The sequence below is a fragment of the Pipistrellus kuhlii genome, unplaced genomic scaffold, assembly GCF_014108245.1.
Source record: "Pipistrellus kuhlii isolate mPipKuh1 unplaced genomic scaffold, mPipKuh1.p scaffold_m20_p_9, whole genome shotgun sequence".
Classification (NCBI taxonomy): domain Eukaryota; kingdom Metazoa; phylum Chordata; class Mammalia; order Chiroptera; family Vespertilionidae; genus Pipistrellus; species Pipistrellus kuhlii.
The window spans coordinates 8,297,557-8,317,500 of NW_023425595.1; the positions used below are offsets into that span (position 1 = coordinate 8,297,557).

General features: G+C 50.6%; 1 protein-coding gene across 6 annotated transcripts in view; it reads left to right on the plus strand.

The window, feature by feature from the left end:
- Positions 1-19,944, plus strand: part of PRDM11 (PR/SET domain 11) — an 88,010-nt gene that overhangs the window by 22,971 nt on the left and 45,095 nt on the right. The window contains exons 1-4 of one of the 6 annotated variants that reach the window (XM_036426951.2): positions 13,886-13,922; positions 15,034-15,158; positions 15,523-15,626; positions 16,191-16,453. In XM_036426951.2, the coding sequence (XP_036282844.1) occupies positions 15,040-15,158; positions 15,523-15,626; positions 16,191-16,453 (486 nt within the window). In that variant the 5' untranslated portion in view covers positions 13,886-13,922; positions 15,034-15,039. Of the gene's footprint in view, positions 1-13,885; positions 13,923-14,149; positions 14,449-14,521; positions 15,159-15,522; positions 15,627-16,190; positions 16,454-19,944 lie in introns of those variants that run through there. The other 5 variants (XM_036426950.2, XM_045577463.1, XM_045577464.1 and 2 more) reach the window with 5 other exon arrangements.

Sequence of the window (19,944 nt, forward strand, 5' to 3'; positions counted from 1 at the left end):
AGACTGCACAGATGTACAGAGGTCTGCATGGGGTGCTGCTCAGCACTGGCTGGATGGTGGCCGGTTCCTGGCTCCCACTGCATTCCTCTGAGAGGTCTCAGCAAGTCACTTCCTCTCCGGGCCTCAGTTTCCTCATCTAGAAAGGAGGGGCTTGGGACAGGAGGTCTGGGAGCATCCATTCGGCTCCAGCCTGCAGGAGGCAGAGGATGTGGGAGCACGCTGTACCCAGGCCCTGACCCTCAAGAGCCATGGGCGCCACTTGGGGACAGACGGCTTTAACTCTCCACCTGCCGCATTGGCATCTTGGGGGTGAGTTGCTGAGGAAACAGAGGCTGTGCCAGATCTCCTGGCATTTGCAGGGCGGCTTCTGCAGTCCTGAAGTGAATCTCTGTATCCAGGCCTCTTTCACTTAAGACCTTCCCACCCTCCCACTTTGTCACCCGGAGCCCCTGGTGTCCTCGGCCCAGAGGCGATGTGATGCTTGCAGCCTGACCCTGGCCTTCCATAGGCTGCGCCCCCTTCTCCCCGGCCTTATTTGGCTGTGCTTGGAATCCTAGAGCCCTTAGTCGGCCTCAGGGAATTTGTTTGGACTTCAGGGTCCCCTTCCAGGGGACGGCAGTGGTTGGGAGGAGCCCCCTCCCCCCAAACCCCCTCCTTGGACAGATGCCTTTTCTTTTCCTGCACTACTCGCTGGCCTGCTGGGGGGGAGGTGGCCAGGCAGCCTGGGACTTATTTGTAAACTATGAATACTAATCCATATATTTTTACTTTTGATTATGCACAAAAGGTAGATAGAAGAATATAATGAACTCCTACGTACATATCACCAAGCCTCAATAATGAGCAATTCCTAGGCACCACTCATCCTTTTGTAAAATCAGAAATGCATGCACCTGGTGTAAAATTCAGTGAGAAGTAAGACCCTCTCCCCCTTAGCCCTTAATCCCAGGAGCAGCGGCTGGCACAGCCTCCAGCTATAATGCTCATACCTGAACACATGTAAATGAGTGTCCTTTGAATTTTATTAAAATGGGGCACTTTTATTTCATATAACACACTAGAGGCCTGGTGCATGAATTTCGTGCATGGAGGGGTGCGGGAGGTCCCTCAGCCCAGTCTGCACCTTCTTCAATCTGGGACCCCTCTCACAATCCAGGACCGCTGGCTCCTAACCACTAGCCTGCCTGCCTGCCTGCCTGCCCGATGGCCCCTAACTGCTTTTGCCTACCAGCCTGATCACGCCCTAACTGCTCCCCTGCCAGCCTGATCAGTCACAACTGCCCTCCCCTGCTGCAATCCGCCTCCTCCACTGGGCCCTGCTTCCACTGTGCACGTGCCCATCTTGTGATGATGTTAGGGTGTGATGACCACCTAAGATATTAGTATAGATTGTGTAGCTTACTTAGTGCCCATCACCTTTCTAAATATATCACAAATGTTGACTCAGTGAAACCGTATCAGGCAGGTGCAGTTAGTGGCCACAGGCTCCGAGTGGTCAGGGAACGCCCTGGCATCCCACAGCAGCAGGAAGACGCCGTCGGGGTTGAACCGAGGCAGCCGGGCACCAGAAACATGCTCTGCGCCACCATTTTCTCTGCCTCTCACTCGCACAAGCTGTTCTTTCCCTCAATTTTGTCTTCACCTCCAATTACAAAATCCGTTCACCAAGGGTGTATGGTTGCTTACTTCCAGCCGGGCCTTGTTCCGGCGGCGGAGGAGGCCGGCGTGAACAAAGCAGATAGAGGCCTCTCCTCCCGGGAGCCTGCATTCTAGTTGGGGAGACGGACAACGCATAAATGAGCATATCCGTTGGTTGGCAAGTAGTGCTCTGGAGGAGATCCAGCCAGGAAAGAGGTGGAGAGTGTGGCTGGAGAACTCCAGGCCGAGTAAAGGCCTGAAGGCAGTGAGGGAGCCAGCCCTGTGGCGATCTGGGGGAAGAGCATTCCAGGCAGAGGGAACAGCCAGTGCAAAGTGAAGAGGGGAGCGTGCTGTGTTTCGGCTGAGCAAGGGTGTCTGTGGTGGGACTGAGGGGACCGGTAGGAGATGAGGTCTCAGAGGCGATGGTGGGCTGTGTCCTGGTGGGCTGTGTCCGGCTGGCAGGCCCCTGAGGAGCTTTTCTGTAGGAGATGGAACGCCGTGGAGGGTTTTGAGCAGGGGCCCGTCTGATCTGACCTCCCTTGTGACAGGCTCGCCCTGACTGCGGGGTGCAGAATGGACAGGAGGAGCGGAGGGGAACCAGGGAGATGAGGGAGGTGTGGAGAGTGGTAGCTCAGACCAGGGTGGTGTCCCTGGGGGAGGGGTGGAGTCTATCTCATTGCTTTCTTGTCTGAAACAGCTGCCTGTTGTGTGTGGATGGGCTGTCATGTACGTAACCAGCCTCCAGATGAACACATTGGTTGTTTCCAGTCTCTTGCTGACCAGACGTTGCTACAATGAGCATCTTACACATGTGCCTCAGAGAAATTTCTAGAAGTGAAATTGCAGGATTGGAGATTATGTGCTTTTTCAAAAGTTCCCCAGTGCTAAATTGCTCCCCATGGAGGTACCAGTTTGCAAGGGGAGAGAGAGAGAGAGAGAGAGAGAGAGAGAGAGAGAGAGAGAGAGAGAGAGAGAGAGAGAGAGAGGAAGAAGGGGAAGGGGAGGGAAGGGAAGGGGAGGGGAGGAAAGGGAAGGGAAGGGAAGGGAAGGGGAGGGAAGGGGAGGAGAGGGAAGGGAAGGGGAGGAAAGGGAAGGGAAGGGGAGGGAAGGGAAGGGGAGGGAAGGAAAGAGTAGGGGAGGGGAGGGAAGGGAAGGGAAGGGAAGGAAAAGGAAGGGAAGGGGAGGGAAGGGAAGGGAAGAAAAGAGTAGGGGAGGAGAGGGAAGGGAAGGGAAGGGGTGGGAAGGGAAGGGGAGGGAAGGGAAGGGAAAGGAAGGGAAGGGAAGGGAAGGGAAGGGAAGGGGAGGGGAGGGGAGGGAAGGGAAAGGAAGGGAAGGGAAGGGAAGGGAAGGAAGGGAAGGGGAGGGAAGGAAAGAGGAGGGGAGGGGAGGGAAGGGAAGGGAAGGGAAGGAAGGGAAGGGGAGGGAAGGGAAGGGGAGGGGAAGGGAGGGAAGGGGAGGGAAGGGAAGGGAAGGGGAGGGAAGGGGAGGGGAAGTTATAGCTTCAGGTCAGGTGTTGGCTCAGGGAGGCAGGTGGCTGGGGGTGACATGCTGTGGAACCTATTTGCCCCTTTGTAGGCCGACACCATTGCCACAGCCAGAGTTCTGGACCCAGTGGGAGCGGACCCACGGGGATGTGGGGACTGCACCTGGATAGGACAGGGTACCAGTGATAGAAACCTGTCCTAAAGGCGCTGAGTAACAAAGAGGTATAACAGGAAATTCAGAATTAGGGCAGAGTCCCCGGCTGGCCTATTCAGCACTTAACCCTGTCACAGGCCCCGCCTCTGCGATGTTGCCAACACCAGGCTCTTCTCAGATACTCTGTCACCAGCCGGGTGTCCAGCAACTCCATTCAGTTCTAAAACGATCTAGAGTTAGCACAGAGCGCACAGGCTGAGGGCTCAGTCTCTTTCCTACCTCCCACCCCTTCAGACTCCTGTCACAGGTCCTGGGATTCCCATGCTTACCGACCAACATAAATCAGGAGCTTCTACAAACCCCTCCTCAAGGCCTGCAATTTGCTAGAACCGCTCACAGAACTCAAGAAAGGGCTTCACTTTCAACTTCTGGTTCATTACAAAGGACACAGCAGAAACAGCCAGATGAAGACAGGCATAGGGCTGGGGCGGGGGCAGACCTCCCTGTCTCTCCCAGGGCGCCCCTCCCCCAGCACCTTGAGGCCTTCAACCAGGAAACTCTCTGACTCTTGTTCAAGAATGTTTGCGGCAGCTTACAGAATGAGGGAAAATATTTACAAATCATATAACTGATAAGGGGTTAATATCCAAAATATATAAAGAACTCAAACAACTCAATAGAGGGGGGAAAAAAAAACAAAAACCCACAGACTGGTTTGAAAGTGGGCTGAGGATTTGAATAGACATTTTCCTAAAGAAGACGTGCAGATGGCCAACGGGAACATGAAAAGGTACTCAGCATCCCTAATCATCAGGGCGATGCAAATCAAAACCACAGTGAGATGTCACCTCACACCCGTTAGAATGGCTTTTATCAAAAAGACAAGAAATTACATGTGATGAAGATACTGTTTTTTTTTGTTGTTGTTGAGGTTCCTCAAAAAATTAAAAACAGAACTACAATATGATCCAGGATTTTCATTTCTGGGTATTTATCCAAAGAAAATAAAAATGAATTCGGAAAGACATATGCACTCCCGTGTTCATTGCAGCATTATTTACAATAGCCAAAACATGGAAACACCCTAACTGTTCATTGATGAATGAACGGATAAAGAGAATGTGGTTTTGCCCGGCTGGCTTGACTCAGTGGTTGAGTGTTGACCTATGAACCAAGAGGTCACTGTTAGATTCCCAGTCAGAACGCATGCCCGGGTTGTAGGCTCAATCCCCAGGGTGGGGTGTGCAAAAGGCAGCCAAACAGTGATTCTCTGTCATCATTGACATTTCTGTCTTTCTCTCCCTTTCCCTTCCTCTCTGAAATCAATAAAATATATTTTAAAAAAGAAAATGTGGATATACACACACACACACACACACACACACACACACACACTGAGTGGCCAGATTATTATGATCTCTGAACGCATAACAATCTGGCCACTCAGTGTACTTCTCTTGAGTACCTCATTTATTTGATATCAGATATCCTATAATCGTGCACCTGATCAGTTTTCCCCTTTGCACTGGCTGATAGAAAGCTCAGGGCAAATAGGTGGTTGATCTCTAGCAAAAGTTTAGAATACTTTTGGTACCCATTTGAGATACAAATACACTGAGTGGCCAGATTATTATGTGTTCAGAGATCACAATAATCAGGCCACTCAGTGTGTGTGTGTGTGTGTGTGTGTGTGTGTGTGTGTGCGCGCGCACGCGCGCGCGCACGCGTGTAGTGTAATATTATAATATTATTCAAACATAAAAAAGAAGGAAATCTTGCCATTATGAATAACACGGATGGACCTTGAGGGCATTATGCTAAATGAAATAAGTCAGAGAAAGACAAATACCATATGCTCTCACTTATATATGGAATCTAGAAAAAAACAAAAACAAAACAAACTCATAAATACAGACAATAGAGTGTTGGTTGCCAGAGGCTGGGGCTGGGGCAGGGGTTGGCTGTAAGAGGAGTGGGTGGAGAGACAAAAGGTATGAACTTACGGTTAAAATAAGTGTTGTACAGCATGTAATGTTAGAACATGGACACTGTAGTTAATATGACTGTGTTGCATATTTGGAAGTTGCTAAGAGAGTACATCTTAAAAGTTCTCATCCCAAGAAAAAAAATCCTGTAACTATGTGTGGTGACAGATGTGAATTAGATTTTTGTGGTGATCATTTCACAATATAGACAAATATCAAATCATTATGTTGTGCACCTGAAACTACAATAATATAGTGTTTTTATGTCAATTATAACTCAAACTTTTTTTGTAGTGCTCAATCTCCAGGCCCCTCCTCTCCTAGGAGGCCAGTGGGCAGGGCTGAAAGTTCTAACCCTAATCACTCAGTCTTTCTGATGACCAGCCACGCCCTGAGGGAATCCAGGGGCCCAACCCTAAGTCACCTCGTTAGCATAAACTCTGGTGTGATGGAAAGGGGCTCTTTATTAATAACAAAAGACATCTGTAGGACTTGGGAAATTCCAGGGTTTTTAGGAGCTCTGTGCCAGGAACTGAAGACAAAGACCAAACCTACTTCTAATTCTGCCACACCTTCCCGCTCCTCTGATGCCCTAGCTCTGCCATAAAGGTGTTTCCTGCCAGGGTCCTCTCCAGGACAAAGCTGCCATTCGCAACCATGGCTGTGTGCTTTCTCCTTTGACTCATGAAGTAAAAGTTCTTCCCATCCTGTGATGGGCCTAAGTAGGTCAGGTGTCATCGCAGGAGATGACAAGGTGATTAGTGAAAGGCCAGGTTCACAATCTAACTGGGAAGGGGGATGATATTACAACAATGGGCTTCCATTAGCTGGAGCCCACCCCGGAGCTGAGAGTGGGCTCAGCTCCTCCTGAATCTCAGTGGGGGAGGAGGCAGGGCACCTGAACGCTGTCCAGTTCTGTTCAGTGGGGAGGAAAGGGTGAAGGGGATCCAGGCAAGCCCCCAGCAGTGCCCTCTGGGAGAAGCAAACGCATAAAAAGGTTGCCACCCTTAACTACCTCCTCGGCTTGACTCTCAAACCTTTACATGCTTCTCCCAACCCCCTCTTAGTTAGAGTTTTGCCCGTGTTGGAGTCCACCTTTTGTCTTTAGGTTCTGCAGGAGGGACCCAACGACCCTGGGAGTCTGTTCTATTGTCCTCAGGCAGCTCACTGCTGATGCTCAGTGGGAACTGCTCTGTAAATGAAGGCCTGAAACCCCATCGGCCACAATTCCTCCACGTACACAATCTGGGCCCGAGGTTCCCCTTTTGGAGTTCTTTGCCCTTAGGGCTCCTGCCCATATATTTTTGTTTTTATTCACACATAAATACATATAGAAAAATGCACATAGTATATACGTGGCTTAATATATTTTCACAAACTTAACACACCCAGGTGGGGGCAGCATCAAGATCGATAGAGCATGATCAGCATCCTAGAACCCTCTTTCTGTCCTTTGTTATTCCCAAGGACTACCATGCACACTTCTCCTTCTGACACCCTAGCTCTGCCTATTTTAAACTTTATATAAATTGAATTATACTGTACATACTCGTTGGGGTCTCATTTCTCTTCTCAGCATTATGACTCATCCATACTATAGCATATAGTTGGAGTTTGTTCATTCTCATTTCTGCATAGTATTCTCCACCAATCTATTTTTATTTTATTTTATCTATTGAGTTTTGAGAGAGAGAGAGAGGAAAGGAGAGAGAAAAAGAGAAACATTGATTTGCTGCCTCATTTATGCATTCATTAATTGATTTTTTAAAAAATATATTTTATTGATTTTTTTACAGAGAGGAAGAGAGAGGGATAGAGAGTTAGAAACATGGATGAGAAAGAATCATCGACCAGCTGCCTCTTGCACACCCCCTACTGGGGATGTGCCCGCAACTAAAGTACATGCCCTTGACTGGAATCGAACCCGGGACCTTTCAGTCCGCAGGCTGACGCTCTATCCACTGAGCCAAACTGGTTTCGGCCATTGGTTGATTCTTGTATGTGCCCTGACCGGAGATCGAACCTGCAACCTTGGTGCATCAGGACATCACTCTTAACCAACTGAGCTACTCAGCCAGGGCCATCCACTGACCTATTTTTAAGACATAAAGAAGCTTAATGAATATGGAATAGTTCCTTATTAATTAATATTATTCAGCAAGACAAGTTAATGTTTGTGCCAAATTTCTTTGCTTTTGCTTCGAATGATAGCAACTAACCAGTGTGTTAACTCTAGTTATTGCATAACCTGTGAACTACGTATAAAAACTAGGAAAATGAATGAATTCCTGTACAGTGCATGCCATCTGTTTAGGAGAGAAATCATTCAAAATGGGAATCATACAGAAAATGAAAAACAGAGGTGCATCATGGTGGAAATATCAGGGTCCTTATTGATCAATCGATTGATTGATTGACTCATCAATTATACATCTGGTGCCACTTACCTGCCTGGGTCTCTCCTTCCTCCTAACCAATAGGTTTGATCTTAATGAGTAAGGATGGAAAAAACCTTAGATATATTTTCTAGCGATTTCTAAACTAAATGAATATTTGGAGTTTCTTTAAAGAATTTTTAAGCAACATTCTTGTTCTCACAAGCAAAAAACCCCCAGAACTCTCTCTTTAACATCTCTCTCTCACAGCTAACCACTAGTGATCGATACCCCAGAATGCATCCTCCCCGACCTCTACCTGCAAATCATATAGCTATACACATACATTTTTTTTAAAATATATTTTCATTGATTTTGTAGAAAGAGGAAGGGAGAGAGACAGAGAGCTAGAAACATCGATGAGAGAGAGTCATCGATCAGCTGCCTCTTGCACACCCCCTACCGGGGATATGCCCGCAACCAAGGCACATGCCCTTGACCGGAATCGAACCCGGGTCCTCTCAGTCCCCAAGCCGACGCTCTATCCATTGAGCCAAACCGGTTTCGGCTATACACATACATTTTAAATGATATTATTTTGTATCTGTCCTTCCACAGTTTTCATTTTTTTAAAACAGACTTTATTGTGTAGAGCAGTTTTAGGTTCACAGCAAAATCAAAAAGATAGTTCAATAAGTTCCCAAATATCCTCTGTCTTCACACAACTCCCCAGTTCAGGACATTCCCACTCCAGAGTGGTAGTTTTGTACAACGGATGAGCCTACATCGACACGTCATAATGGCCCAAGTTCACAGTGTACATTAAGGTTCAGTCTTGGTGTATATTCTGTGGGTTTGGGATATGTTTCCACCATTATAGTGTCATACAAAGTATTTTCACTGCTCCGAAAACCCTGTGTTCCTCCTATGCATCCCTTCCAACTCCTAACCCCTAGCAACCACTGATGTTTTCACTATCTCCATGGTTTTACCTTTTCTAGAATGCCATATAGTTGGAATCATACTGTATGTGGCCTTTTTAAATTACCTTATTCCACTTACTAATAACTTTCATCTTTTATTTTACAATATGTTGAGCATGTGTTTCCATGTCAATAAATATTTTCCCAAAGCATTGTGAGATGCTGTCTAGTATTTCATATTTCATTGTTATACTATCTGTTAAGTTCTCTCCTATTTTCAAGGTTTACACTGTTTTCTGTTTTGTTTTGTTTTTGCTACTAAGAATAGTGTTGGAAAAGACAAGCTGGTGGGTAAATCTTTACACATAACATAATTATGTCCTTAGGATATTCCTAGGCTGGGGATTGCTCCTGATAGGTTTTGCTCATTTGATATATGTTACCAAATTGCCCTCCAGAAAGGATAGACCAATTTATATTCTAATGAGTAGGGTATGGAGGATATTTCCCCCACATACTCTTGCCAACACTGAATATGTATTTTTAATCTTTGCCAACTCAGTAGAGGACAAGTGATATTTATTTGTTTTAATTTTTACTTGAGTATTAAAGTTTTACTATTTTTCATAAAGCATATTGGCTATTTGTCTTTCTTCTTTTGCAAATTTCTCTTTCATTTCTCCCCCCCCCCCCATTTTTTCTATTGGGATAAGTATCTTTAAAAAAGATACTCTAATACTGTTGTGAAGGCCCTCTTTTAATGTCAGAAATTTTCATCAGTGTGCCCACCTGATGTCTGTTAAATTTTTTAAATCCTATGTAATAAAAGGCTAATATGTAAATTGACCAAAAGGTGGAACCACCGGTCGCTGCACTGGCCACCATCAGTGTGCTCCCACAGGGGGAAGCACCACTCAGCCAGAAGCCAGGTTCATGGCTGGAGAGCACAGTGGTGGTGTCAGGAGCCTCTCCAGCCTCTGTGGCAGGTGGACATCCCCCAAGGAGTCCTGGACTGTGAGGGCACAGGCCAGGCTGAGGGACCCCCGCCTCCTCTGCCAATGCATGAATGTCATGCACCAGGCCTCTAGTAATGAATAAAATGATTGATAATAAGAACTTTTATAAGTCTTCTAGTACTAGTATATTATCTTAATATATGACAGGCATTATGCTACATAAAACAGCCCTACGAGATAGGTTCTTATAACGGTCCCATTGGACAGATGGGGAAACCAAGTCACTGTGCAGGAGTGCTTAATTAATTTTCTCAAGGTTACATAGCTTGTGAGTGGCCATCCTGGTGTTGGTTGAGTAACAAAACACATGGTGACCTAGAGCTTCTATGAATTCCATAACACTTAAAAAACATATTTTTAAAAATATTATTTAGATATTAGAGAGGAAGGGAGAGGGAGAGATAGAAACATCAATGATTAGTGAGAATCATTGATTGGCTGCCTCCTGCACGTCCCACACTGGGGATTGAGCTCGAAACAGGGCATGTGCCCTAATCGGGAATCAAACCATCACCTCCTGGTTCATAGGTTGATGCTCAAACTGAGCTACACAAGCTTGGTTCAGTAATACTTTTTAATAATTTAATCTTTCTTCATCACAAAAGTATCTACATATACTTGCAAATCTATCTTATATATGTTTAAGTCATAGTTTTTTTTTCCTCTCTATTCAACAACTCCTTGTAACAATCACATGCTCTCCCCGTATTACTCCCATGATTTACTGTCAAGAACCACGTTGAACCTTATATCTTTCAGGAAGGGGAACTGAGGCTCAGGGCAAGGCAAGACCTTGCTCTGGGCCACTTAAAGAGTTTATGGAACAGCCAGAACTGACACCTCAGGACACCCAGCCCAGGTCCATGTGTGACTTGGCCAGACCCTAATCTATTCCTTTGTTATCAGAGGGCACAAACAGAGGATGCTGCCGTGGTACCAGAACAGACCTGCCAGAGTCTCATATTGCCAGCCTCTAGGGAAACCAAGTGGGCACAGACTCCCAGTCCTCTGGCCACACTGGCTGCTGGGCATTCCAGGACCCTGGCATGCTGCCAAGGTGAAAACAGAGCTGCAGGCTCCTGAGCCACATTCGGCCCCCTCCTCTTGGTTTGCATCTCATTGCTGGGTTTGCAACATGCCTAATCTCTGCATGTCCAGACTCAGAGGAGCCAGTTGAGAGGGAGCATTGCCAGCAGCTTGGAGTCCTCCATGAGGCCCACCCACCACCCCTCCCCCAAGTTCCTCACTTGGTCAAGCAGGGTCAGAGCAGCCTGCAGAAATGATTTCTGGAGCTTCACCTGCTCAGGCCTTACAGTGCCTGCGAGATAGACTCAGTGAAGTCCATATTCTCTCTCTTCCTAAATGGAAGTTCATTTGATCCTCCCACATCCCATTTCCCCCCTCCCCTCCCCGCCTCCCCAGTCCCTATGGCCTTCCTGACAGACACAGAAAGGAGTTATAATGCACATCAGTCATGCAAATGAGGCTTGATCCTGGTTCTCTAGGCAACTGGAGTCCTCTAAGAATGGAGAGAACTTAATTGTTCAGTCAGTAAGTGGGTGTCAAATGAGTACTAAGCAACCCATCATGTTTTCCCTTTTTGCTTTGGCTACTAGGAGGCTCAGAGCTGACTGACAAGCTAGGTCACTATCTCAAAACAGATTCTTGGTATAATTGGCATCACTCTAATATGTGTTAGTGTTTTAAATCATCACAATTCTTTTATGTGATGGTGGGCTGTAAAGGAGAAATAAGACATGAAAGGAAGTGGCCTGTAGACCTCCCTACTTGGAGATACAAATGAATGCTTTCCTCAGAAGGGAATGGTTTTCCCGGGACCATGCAAGACTTAGAAAAAATGTCTGTGTGCCTTGTGTCTTCTCTGTCTTCCTTTCTCTTCCCACCTACTTGTTTCTCTCCACTTTCCTCTTTCCTCCTTCTTCTCCTCCATCTTTTATTCTCTCACTATCACCTACTTATCTGTCTCTTCCCTTCCTTCCTTTATAGTCTCTCTTCTACTCCAAACCTTGTGTCCTCTCTCCCCATCCCCTTGCCTCTGGGCAGCTGGATTAATGCTAACATTCCATACAAACCCAGAGCACTTGGCCTTGACCCTGCCTTTATCTTGTTTATTCCTCGTGGGGATAACCTGGCAATTATGGTCATTTCCTTTATACCAGGAAGACACCAAAGCCTAGAGAGCATAAGGTATGTGCCCTCGGCCACAGAGATTATGCTTATCAAAATCAGGCTCTCGGTCTCCTGAGTCTCATTCCATCCCACTCTCCATTGCACCTCACTGCCTCTGGATGCCAGCATCACCCACATGGCCTGGCAGAGAAAATTCAAAACATGACCTTGAGAGGGGGTGCTTCCTTCAAGTTTATGCCCTAGCACTTGGGTTATATCTGGCTAGTTCTGCCCTGCACCGTGCCCTTGGGGAGCTTATAATCTCTTATGAGAAACAGATACTAATCAATCAGGCTAATGAAAGACCATTCTAAGTGTGACAAGTGCCATGAGGAAAGGCAGATGAGGCTGGAGAGGGTATTGGGTGTGTGTGATGGGGAGGGAATGGGAAGGCAGGGCAGTGAGAGCTGAAGGATGGGGTCGGAGTTTCCAGGCGCGTGCAGGTGGAGGTCACAGCAAGTCCACAGGCTCCATGGCTGGGTGGAGCATGGCACACAGGTGGGGCTGGTGGGGGGCAGCAGGGCCTAAGCAGGGGAGCCCAATGCAAGTGGTCCTGAGCAGTCTGTTTCTAATACAGTGCCAGCGTGTGCAAGTGGTCGGCTTAAAAAAAAGAGCAAATCTAACCCAGGGCAGAGAATTTAGAGTCCTCCCCCCCTCCCCTTTAGGATGTCCCTCTTGCCCACCTTCCTGCTCAGCTTTCTTCCGTGGAATTGCACAGCTCCTTTCAAACCCACCTCGGTCTGATACGGAAATGTCTGTGACTGAATCTAATACTTGCCACATTTTCCAGATGAGGAAATCCGCGCAGAGGTTAGATAACCTGCTGTCTTAGCTCAGCTGCCATAACAAAACGCCATAGGCTGGGTGGCTTAAATGAGACATTTCTTTCTCACAGTTCTGCAGGCCGGGAAGTCCAAAAGAAAGGTGCTGACTAATTGGGTGAACTTTCTTCCTCCTGGTTTGCAGATGGCTACCTGTCCACTGTCCTCACCTGCTGGAGAGAGCTAGCTCTGGGGTCTCCTCATTTTATTAGGGCACCAGCCCTATTGGAGTAGGGCCCCTCGCTTATGACGTCATTTAACCAGAATCCCTTCCAGGCAGATTGGGCCTTCCTGCGTCAACATGTACATTGGGAGAGGGGACATCCAGTCTATAGCACCTGCCCAGGGGCACACAGCTAACCAGTGGGATTTGAACCCAGGCTTCTCACTACCAGAGGAATGGCCTCAGGTGGCTTGTGCTGTGAACGTTGCCATCAAAGAGAGAGCGCTCCCCTGCCCAGGGTGTTCATGACCCCTTCCCAATTGGGTCTGGTTCCCGCCTGGCAGCTGGACATGTGGGCTGAGGCCTGAACGCACCCCAGGAGATCCAGGTGGAGGGTATGGCATGGAGGAAAACCCGGCCTGAAACCTCACGCTTGAGTTTGGGGGTTCTGTTTCCAATATACTCCGAGGGGGCCCCCAGGCTCCAGTCCAGACTGCACCCACAGTGGACTGCTTGCCCATGGGCAAGCCTCTTGACACCTTCCTGCCCTAGGTTCCTGCCTCTTAGGGGTGGCTGGGGTTCACCCATGGGCAATGAGGCCGGCCTAGCACCTAGCGAGCATGGAGCCACTGGCGGGAGGGAGGCAGGTGAGCTTGCAGACGCGCGGGGGGGGGGGGGGGGGGGGGGTGTGTGAGGGGCACCCTGGGCCGCACAGGTGGGGAAGGGGGCTTGTGTGCGGGGCGCCACCCTTGGGTGGCCGTGGCCGCTGCGGGGGCGCTGGAGGCGGCTCTGCAGTCCCTGTGGGTCAGCGGCGGAGGCCTGCAGACCTGCTCCTCCACCCGCAGGCCACAGGGCCCAGCCTCCCCGCGCTATCACCCGCACCAGGCGCCCGCCCGCCGCGCCCCCCAATCCCCCCCTCCCCGGGGCCCGCGTGGGGGCCGAGCCCTCGGGAGGGGCTGGAATTCCTCCCAGCAGCGCCCCCCCACCGCGCCCCTCCCGGGCGCTCGCTTCCTCCCGCTCCCCGCGCGCCCCCCTCCCGGCCGCCAGCCAACTGCGTGCCCCCGGGGCCGGCAAGAAGCCACATGCCCCCGCAAGGAATGCCGGGCCTGGCGGTCGGGGGGCGGGCGTTGGGCTGGGCCGGGCCGGGGAGGCAGGGAGCGCCCCACCGGGAAGGTTGGTGAGAGTGCAGAAGCCAGCCCGCGCCCTCCCTCCCTCCCCGGCCCCCCGCGCCGCCCCCGGGCCGGTCCGTGCGCGGCCCCCCTGCCGGACCGCGACCCATCATCACACTTTCCCCGCTGCCGACACGCGGCCGGGGCGACCCGCGAGCTCCGGGGGCAGCGGCGGGGCAGGTCGGCCCCGCTGGGGCTGCCCCCGCCCCCCTCCGCGCGCCCCCAGCCCTCACCGCCTCCTCCGAGGAGGGGGCAGGCCGTCCCGTTTCCCCACACCCCTCTCCGCCGCCGCTGGCTTTGGGGCCCCCGGTGGGGAGCAGGGGGCTGATTAGCCGAGGAGCAGGGGTGTGGCCAGCGGGGCCCTGAGTAGTGAGTCACACACGGTGCTCGCCCAGTCCCGGGGCCAGCGCGGTCCCAGCCCGAGCTGCGCGCTGCTGCGCTGACCCGGAGAGTCACCCTGGCTTGGCATGAGGATCCCGGGGTGCTGAGGGAGGAGGGGCTGCAGCCCGGCGCTGTGGTGGAAGAGGGCGGTAAGCAGCAACTGGGGAGACTCCCCTGGAGATCGCAGGGTGGAGCTTTGGAGTCAGGGCCAGCCCACACGGGGACCCCCACACCCCACCTGTACCTGCTCCGAGCTGGCAAAGCGGGCCTGGCTGCATTCTCTGCCAGCCCCAGGGCTAGGGGCTTGTCTGGAGGCAACGGGGGCCCATTTCATCAACCTGGCCCCCGCTGGACTTGATTTGATCCCTCCTCAGCTCCCAGCTGCAGTTTTGTTCAGAGGCTCCTGCGGTGTCCTCAGACCCTTTTCCCTTTGATTTTTGGGGTCCAGGCTGTGCTATCCAGCCCGGTTTCCTGGCCTGAGCTGCCCCTGGCCCCTGACCCCATGGGGCTGGTGGCTCCAGTCGTCCCCAGGACCAGCCCGGGATAGAAATGGCATTTCCTCTTGGCCAGGCTACAGCTGTTTTTGTTGTCTGTGTTCTCAAGAGCTTCCTCTGGGGATGGCAGGGAGGGTAACCAGATTCCCCGGGACCCCCGATTGCCCTCTCCACCGCTCACCCCTCTTCCCCTGTCTCTTTGATCCCTTTCCTGCACTGGCCCCGCCTTCCCATCCCCAGAACAGAATGACTGAGAACATGAAGGAGTGTTTGGCGCAGACCAAGGCAGCTGTGGGGGACATGGTGACTGTGGTGAAGACAGAAGTCTGCTCACCTCTCCGTGACCAGGAGTATGGCCAGCCCTGGTGAGGCTCCTGGTGGGGACAGGAGAGGGAGAAGGGGAGGATCCCTGGCTGGGTGGATCGGGTTGGTGGGAGACCCTACGGAGAGTTCCCATTCCCTGCCCACGTTCCTTACGCTGCTCCACGCAGCTCTTAGGACCCGAGGTGAGCACAGGCTTTAGAGAAAACCAATCAGTGGCCAAGAAGGCCTGGGCCCAGGTCTCAGGACACCTCCCTCTCCACCTTTGTACTGACCCCTGCAAAGGCAGGCTCCTCCTCCTGCCCAGTCCCTGTGGCCTCTGGACCAGGTCCCTCGGCTTCTCTGACCGTCTTCCTCTCCCTCTCCGATGGCTTCTTTGCTTTCTTTAATGGCCTGTGTCCCGGACAGTTCTAGGAGACCAGACACCTCGGCCATGGAAGTGGAGCCCAAGAGAATGAAGGGGAAGCGTGACCTCATCGTGCCCAAAAGTTTCCAGCAAGTGGACTTCTGGTGTAAGTGGAGCTTGGGGCTATTTCCTGGGCTTCTCCTCCCTTCACCCCGAACCCTTGACCCCGTCTCGCTCAGGGAATTAGCAGGGCTACAATCCAAATGATAGGCCCTCATCTCTTATGCACCAGACGCAGGTTCATGCCTCAGTTAATCCGCCCCATTAGCCTTTGAGATGGTTGTCATTGGTCCCATTTTTCAGGTCAGGAGACTGAGGCATTTTCCAGGTCCCACAGCCCACAGATGCACAGTCGCATTCAAACCCAGAGCGATCTGATTCCAGAGCATGCTCTTTCTTCCACTTTTTCAAGCTTGAAACAAAGGCAGTTACTGGCTTCCTTGTTGGCAGGCATGTCCTTGGGCCCCCAGGGAAGAGACTGGGTTATTGCTACTGAAGACTCGGGGCCCGTCGCTGGCTGGGGTGGGGCCAGGGCTGGACTCGGGAGTGCCAGGCAGTGCTTTCCATTGCCCTTGCTGGTCTCGGAGTGGGCTTCCCATCAGCCCTTCAGCCTCCTGCATGGGGTCCTACCTCCCCAACAACCGAATTCCTCCTCTTTCTCTTCCTCCAGTCTGCGAGTCCTGTCAGGAGTACTTTGTGGATGAATGCCCGAAGCATGGCCCCCCGGTGTTTGTGTCCGACACACCGGTGCCTGTGGGCCTCCCAGACCGGGCCGCGCTCACTATCCCACAGGGCATGGAGGTGGTCAAGGTCCCCAATGGGGAGAATGATGTGCGGTGCATAAATGAGGTTATCCCCAAAGGCCACATCTTCGGCCCTTACGAGGGACAGATCTCCACCCAAGACAAATCGGCTGGCTTCTTCTCTTGGCTGGTGAGTGTCCCTTGGGCAGTGCCATGGGAGAGGGTGCCAAGGAACATGAAAGGGAACCAGCAGGGGGAGCCGTCTGCTGGCCTGGCCTGGCTCCAGAGCGTTTTGCCATCATTCCCAGAGTGGTGGTCTTGCTGTCCCCTTGTGCTAGCTTAAGTGTCTGCCACCCTTGGTGGCTGAGGTCCATGCCGAGGAGCTCAGCTGGCCATAGTCAGCAGAATGCGTGGTGGAGCGATTTCCCTGTGAATCCTCCTCGTGGGTGTCTGGTGGGCCATTCGGTGGCATTTACGAAAGGTTTGTGCACGCCCTCCTCTGGAGCTGGGGACTTGGAGCTGGGGACTGTGGGGATGCAAAGCATGACATTCAGCTAAAAAAAAAAGCAGTAATGCTAGGTGTTGGGCTGGTTGCTGGAGGTAAAGCCTTCTAGAAGGCAGAGAGGATCCCTGCCTCCAGGGAGCAGGGAGAGCAGGCATTGAACAAGTACTTGCATATGCGATCGTTGCTACTGAAGGGGGCAGCGGGAAACGGCAGTGTCCACAGTGTTTGGGGATTTGGGCCCTGGAGCCCAAGTTCATTATGTCACCTAGCGTCGCTATTTATTATCTACTCGATGTTGGACCAGTCATTTAACTCTTTGTGCCTGTTTGTAACAGGATAATCATAGTTGATGGTGAAGATTAAATGAGTCAAAACTAAAGTTTTTAGAGTTATACTTGCCCTTAGTAAGTACTCAGAGAATATCAGCTGTTATTATTATTGCTCGCCTTTACACGGGGTTTGGGCAAGACTTTCTTTAGCCTGAGATTGGAAGAGTGAAGAGCAGTAATAGAAGGGGATGGAAAAATGCTTCCCGGAGACAGAACAGCTGAGAGAGTCATTCCATGAAGTCCTGTGTGGCAACAGCGAGGAGCCTGGGAGGCAGCATGGCGAGGAAAGGGAGCCAACGCCAGAGTAGCTCATGTGTAGAGTATGGGCCTATGCCCTGGAGGGTCACAGGTTTAATTCCTGGTCAAGGACACGTACCTTGGTTGAAGGTCCAGTCCCCGCCCCCAGGCCTGTCGGGTATGTGTGGTATGGGAGGCAACCGTTGATGTGTTTTTCTCGCAGCCATGTGTCTCTCTCTCCCCCACCCCCACCCTTCTACTCTCACTAAAAATTAATGAAAAAATATCCTTACTCCTTGGGTGAGGATTAAAAAATAAATAAGAAAGAGAGGGAGACAGGGACCACCTCTCATAAGCCAGGGCCGGTGTATTGTCCTTCCTGTGGGCCAGGGGAAGCCATTGAAGCATTTCAAGCAGAGGCATGACTCCCAGAATTGGGATTCTAAGTGGGAAGCTGGGATGGGGGTAAGGAAAGATGGTGGTTTAAATGCAGGTGCTAGAAATGGGCATATTTGAGAGAGACTTAGGAGAGAGAATCTCCAAGATTTAGTGATAGATGGGATCTGGAGGTAAGGAAGAAGGGTTTTCAAAGATATAAAGAGGAAGAATTATCCAAGACAACTCTTAGGAGTCAAGCTTGAACAGAGATGGGGGATATGGGGCAGTAGAGAAAGGCAGGCTAAGGGGTAGAAAGATTAGTCATTATGCATTAAATAAACTCTTGTTGATGATCTCCTTTGTGACGGGTGATGGGCTGGCCCTGGGGTACAATGGCGGGCCTGATCAGACATTGGTCCTGCCCTCATAGAGTTTACCATAGCGAAGAGGGAATGGGTAAAAGAATAATATAAATAGAAAATTACGACTCTGGGAGGTAATGGAGCAAGTGGCTAAGAGAAAAGCAAACAACCAAGAAAATGTATGTGGCCAGAGGTCAGGGAAGTCTTCCTAATAGCTGGGATGGAAGGAAGAGAATACCAACCAGGTGAAGATTGATGCGGGCATCCAGAAACAGCAAAGCCCTGAGGCCAGAGAGAGCACAGCATTTTTGAGCAACAGGAAAAAGGCCAGTGTGCCTGGAGTGCAGCCAACACAGGGGCCTGGAGGAGGTGATGAAGACTTGGCCATTGTAGAGCCCAGCGGTACAAATTGGGACTTTTGTTCTTTAGTTTAAGGACAATCAAGAAAGTTTGTTTTGTTTTGTTTTGTTTTGCTTTTTTTGTTGTTGTTGTTCTGAAAGGTGACTTTGGCCACAGCATGGAGAACTGATGGGGATGGTGAGGGCATTGGTCAAGAATGGATGCCCACACCCTGTTTAGAGTGCGTGGTTATTCTTGAGGTCGACAATATCAGAGGCTTGGGCTCGGGTCAGAGCAGAGACATGGAGACACATGAAGTGGTTTGTGAACTGTTTTAAAGATGAGAGAGACTTGACTTGGAAATAAATTAATTGCCTAAGTAAGGAAGAGGGAAGCGTCTAGACAAACTCCCGCAGGCTCCTCTCCAGGGATGGCGCCTTTCTCTGAGTAATGGGAATTGCCAGAGGGGGACTGGGATGAGGGAAAGATCTTGGTTTTGGACTTGTTGAGTTAGAGTGACATCAAGATATCCTAGTGATGATGCCATGTAGGCATTTTGATATGGGGGTTTAGAGCTTGGAAAGGAAGTATAGAAGTGTCACTTCTGAAGTCACCTGGGCAGAAATGGTTAGAGAGGTCAGGGTATGGAGGGCATCTCCAGGGAGAACAGGCTGAGTGAGAGATGGAGAGGGCTTATGACTTAGCTTTGAGAAATGTCAACAGTTAGTGATTCAGAAGGGTTGCTTGATGCTGGAAGGGAGACAGAGAAAGAACAGCCTGCGGGTAGGAGCCCAGAATGGCTAATGATGTCAAATTCTTCTGAGAAGCCAAGCGAACGAAGGACTTAATAGTGTCCATGGGATTTCGTGTCAGGGAAGTCATTGGTGACGTTAGCAAGAGCTGTTATTATAAGACAATGGTCCTCAATCTGGAGTCATTTGCTCTGCTCTCCTCCACCCATGGGACATTTGGCAAAGTCTGGAGACATTTTTGGCCATTACAACTCAGGATAGGGGTACACCATGGGCATCTAGAAGGTAGAGGCCAGGATGCTGCTCAGTGTTTCACAGTGCACTCCTGCAACAAAAAATGATCTGGCCTCCAATGCCAATAGTACTGCACAGGAAAACCCCTGCAGAAGAGTGATGAGATGGAAACCTTATTAGGATGGAGGTGAGCAGTAGAGTCACTTCTCAGATGATTGATCCTATATAATAAAGAGGTAATATGTAAATTGATCATCACTCCAACATATAAGATGGCTGCCTCCATGTGGACACAAGATGGCTGGCAGGGGAGGTCAGTTGGGCGGGACCAGGCCTACAAGGGAGGATAGTTGGGGGCGATCAGGCCAGCAGAGGAGGGCAGTTAGGGGTAGACTGGGCCAGCAGGGGAGGGCAGGTAGGGGTGACCAGGCCAGCAGGAGAGGGCAGTTAGGGGCAATCGGGCCGGCAGGGGAGCAGTTAGACATTGATCAGGCTGGCAAGGGGAGTGGTTAGGGGGTGATCAGGCTGGCAGGTAGAAGTGGTAA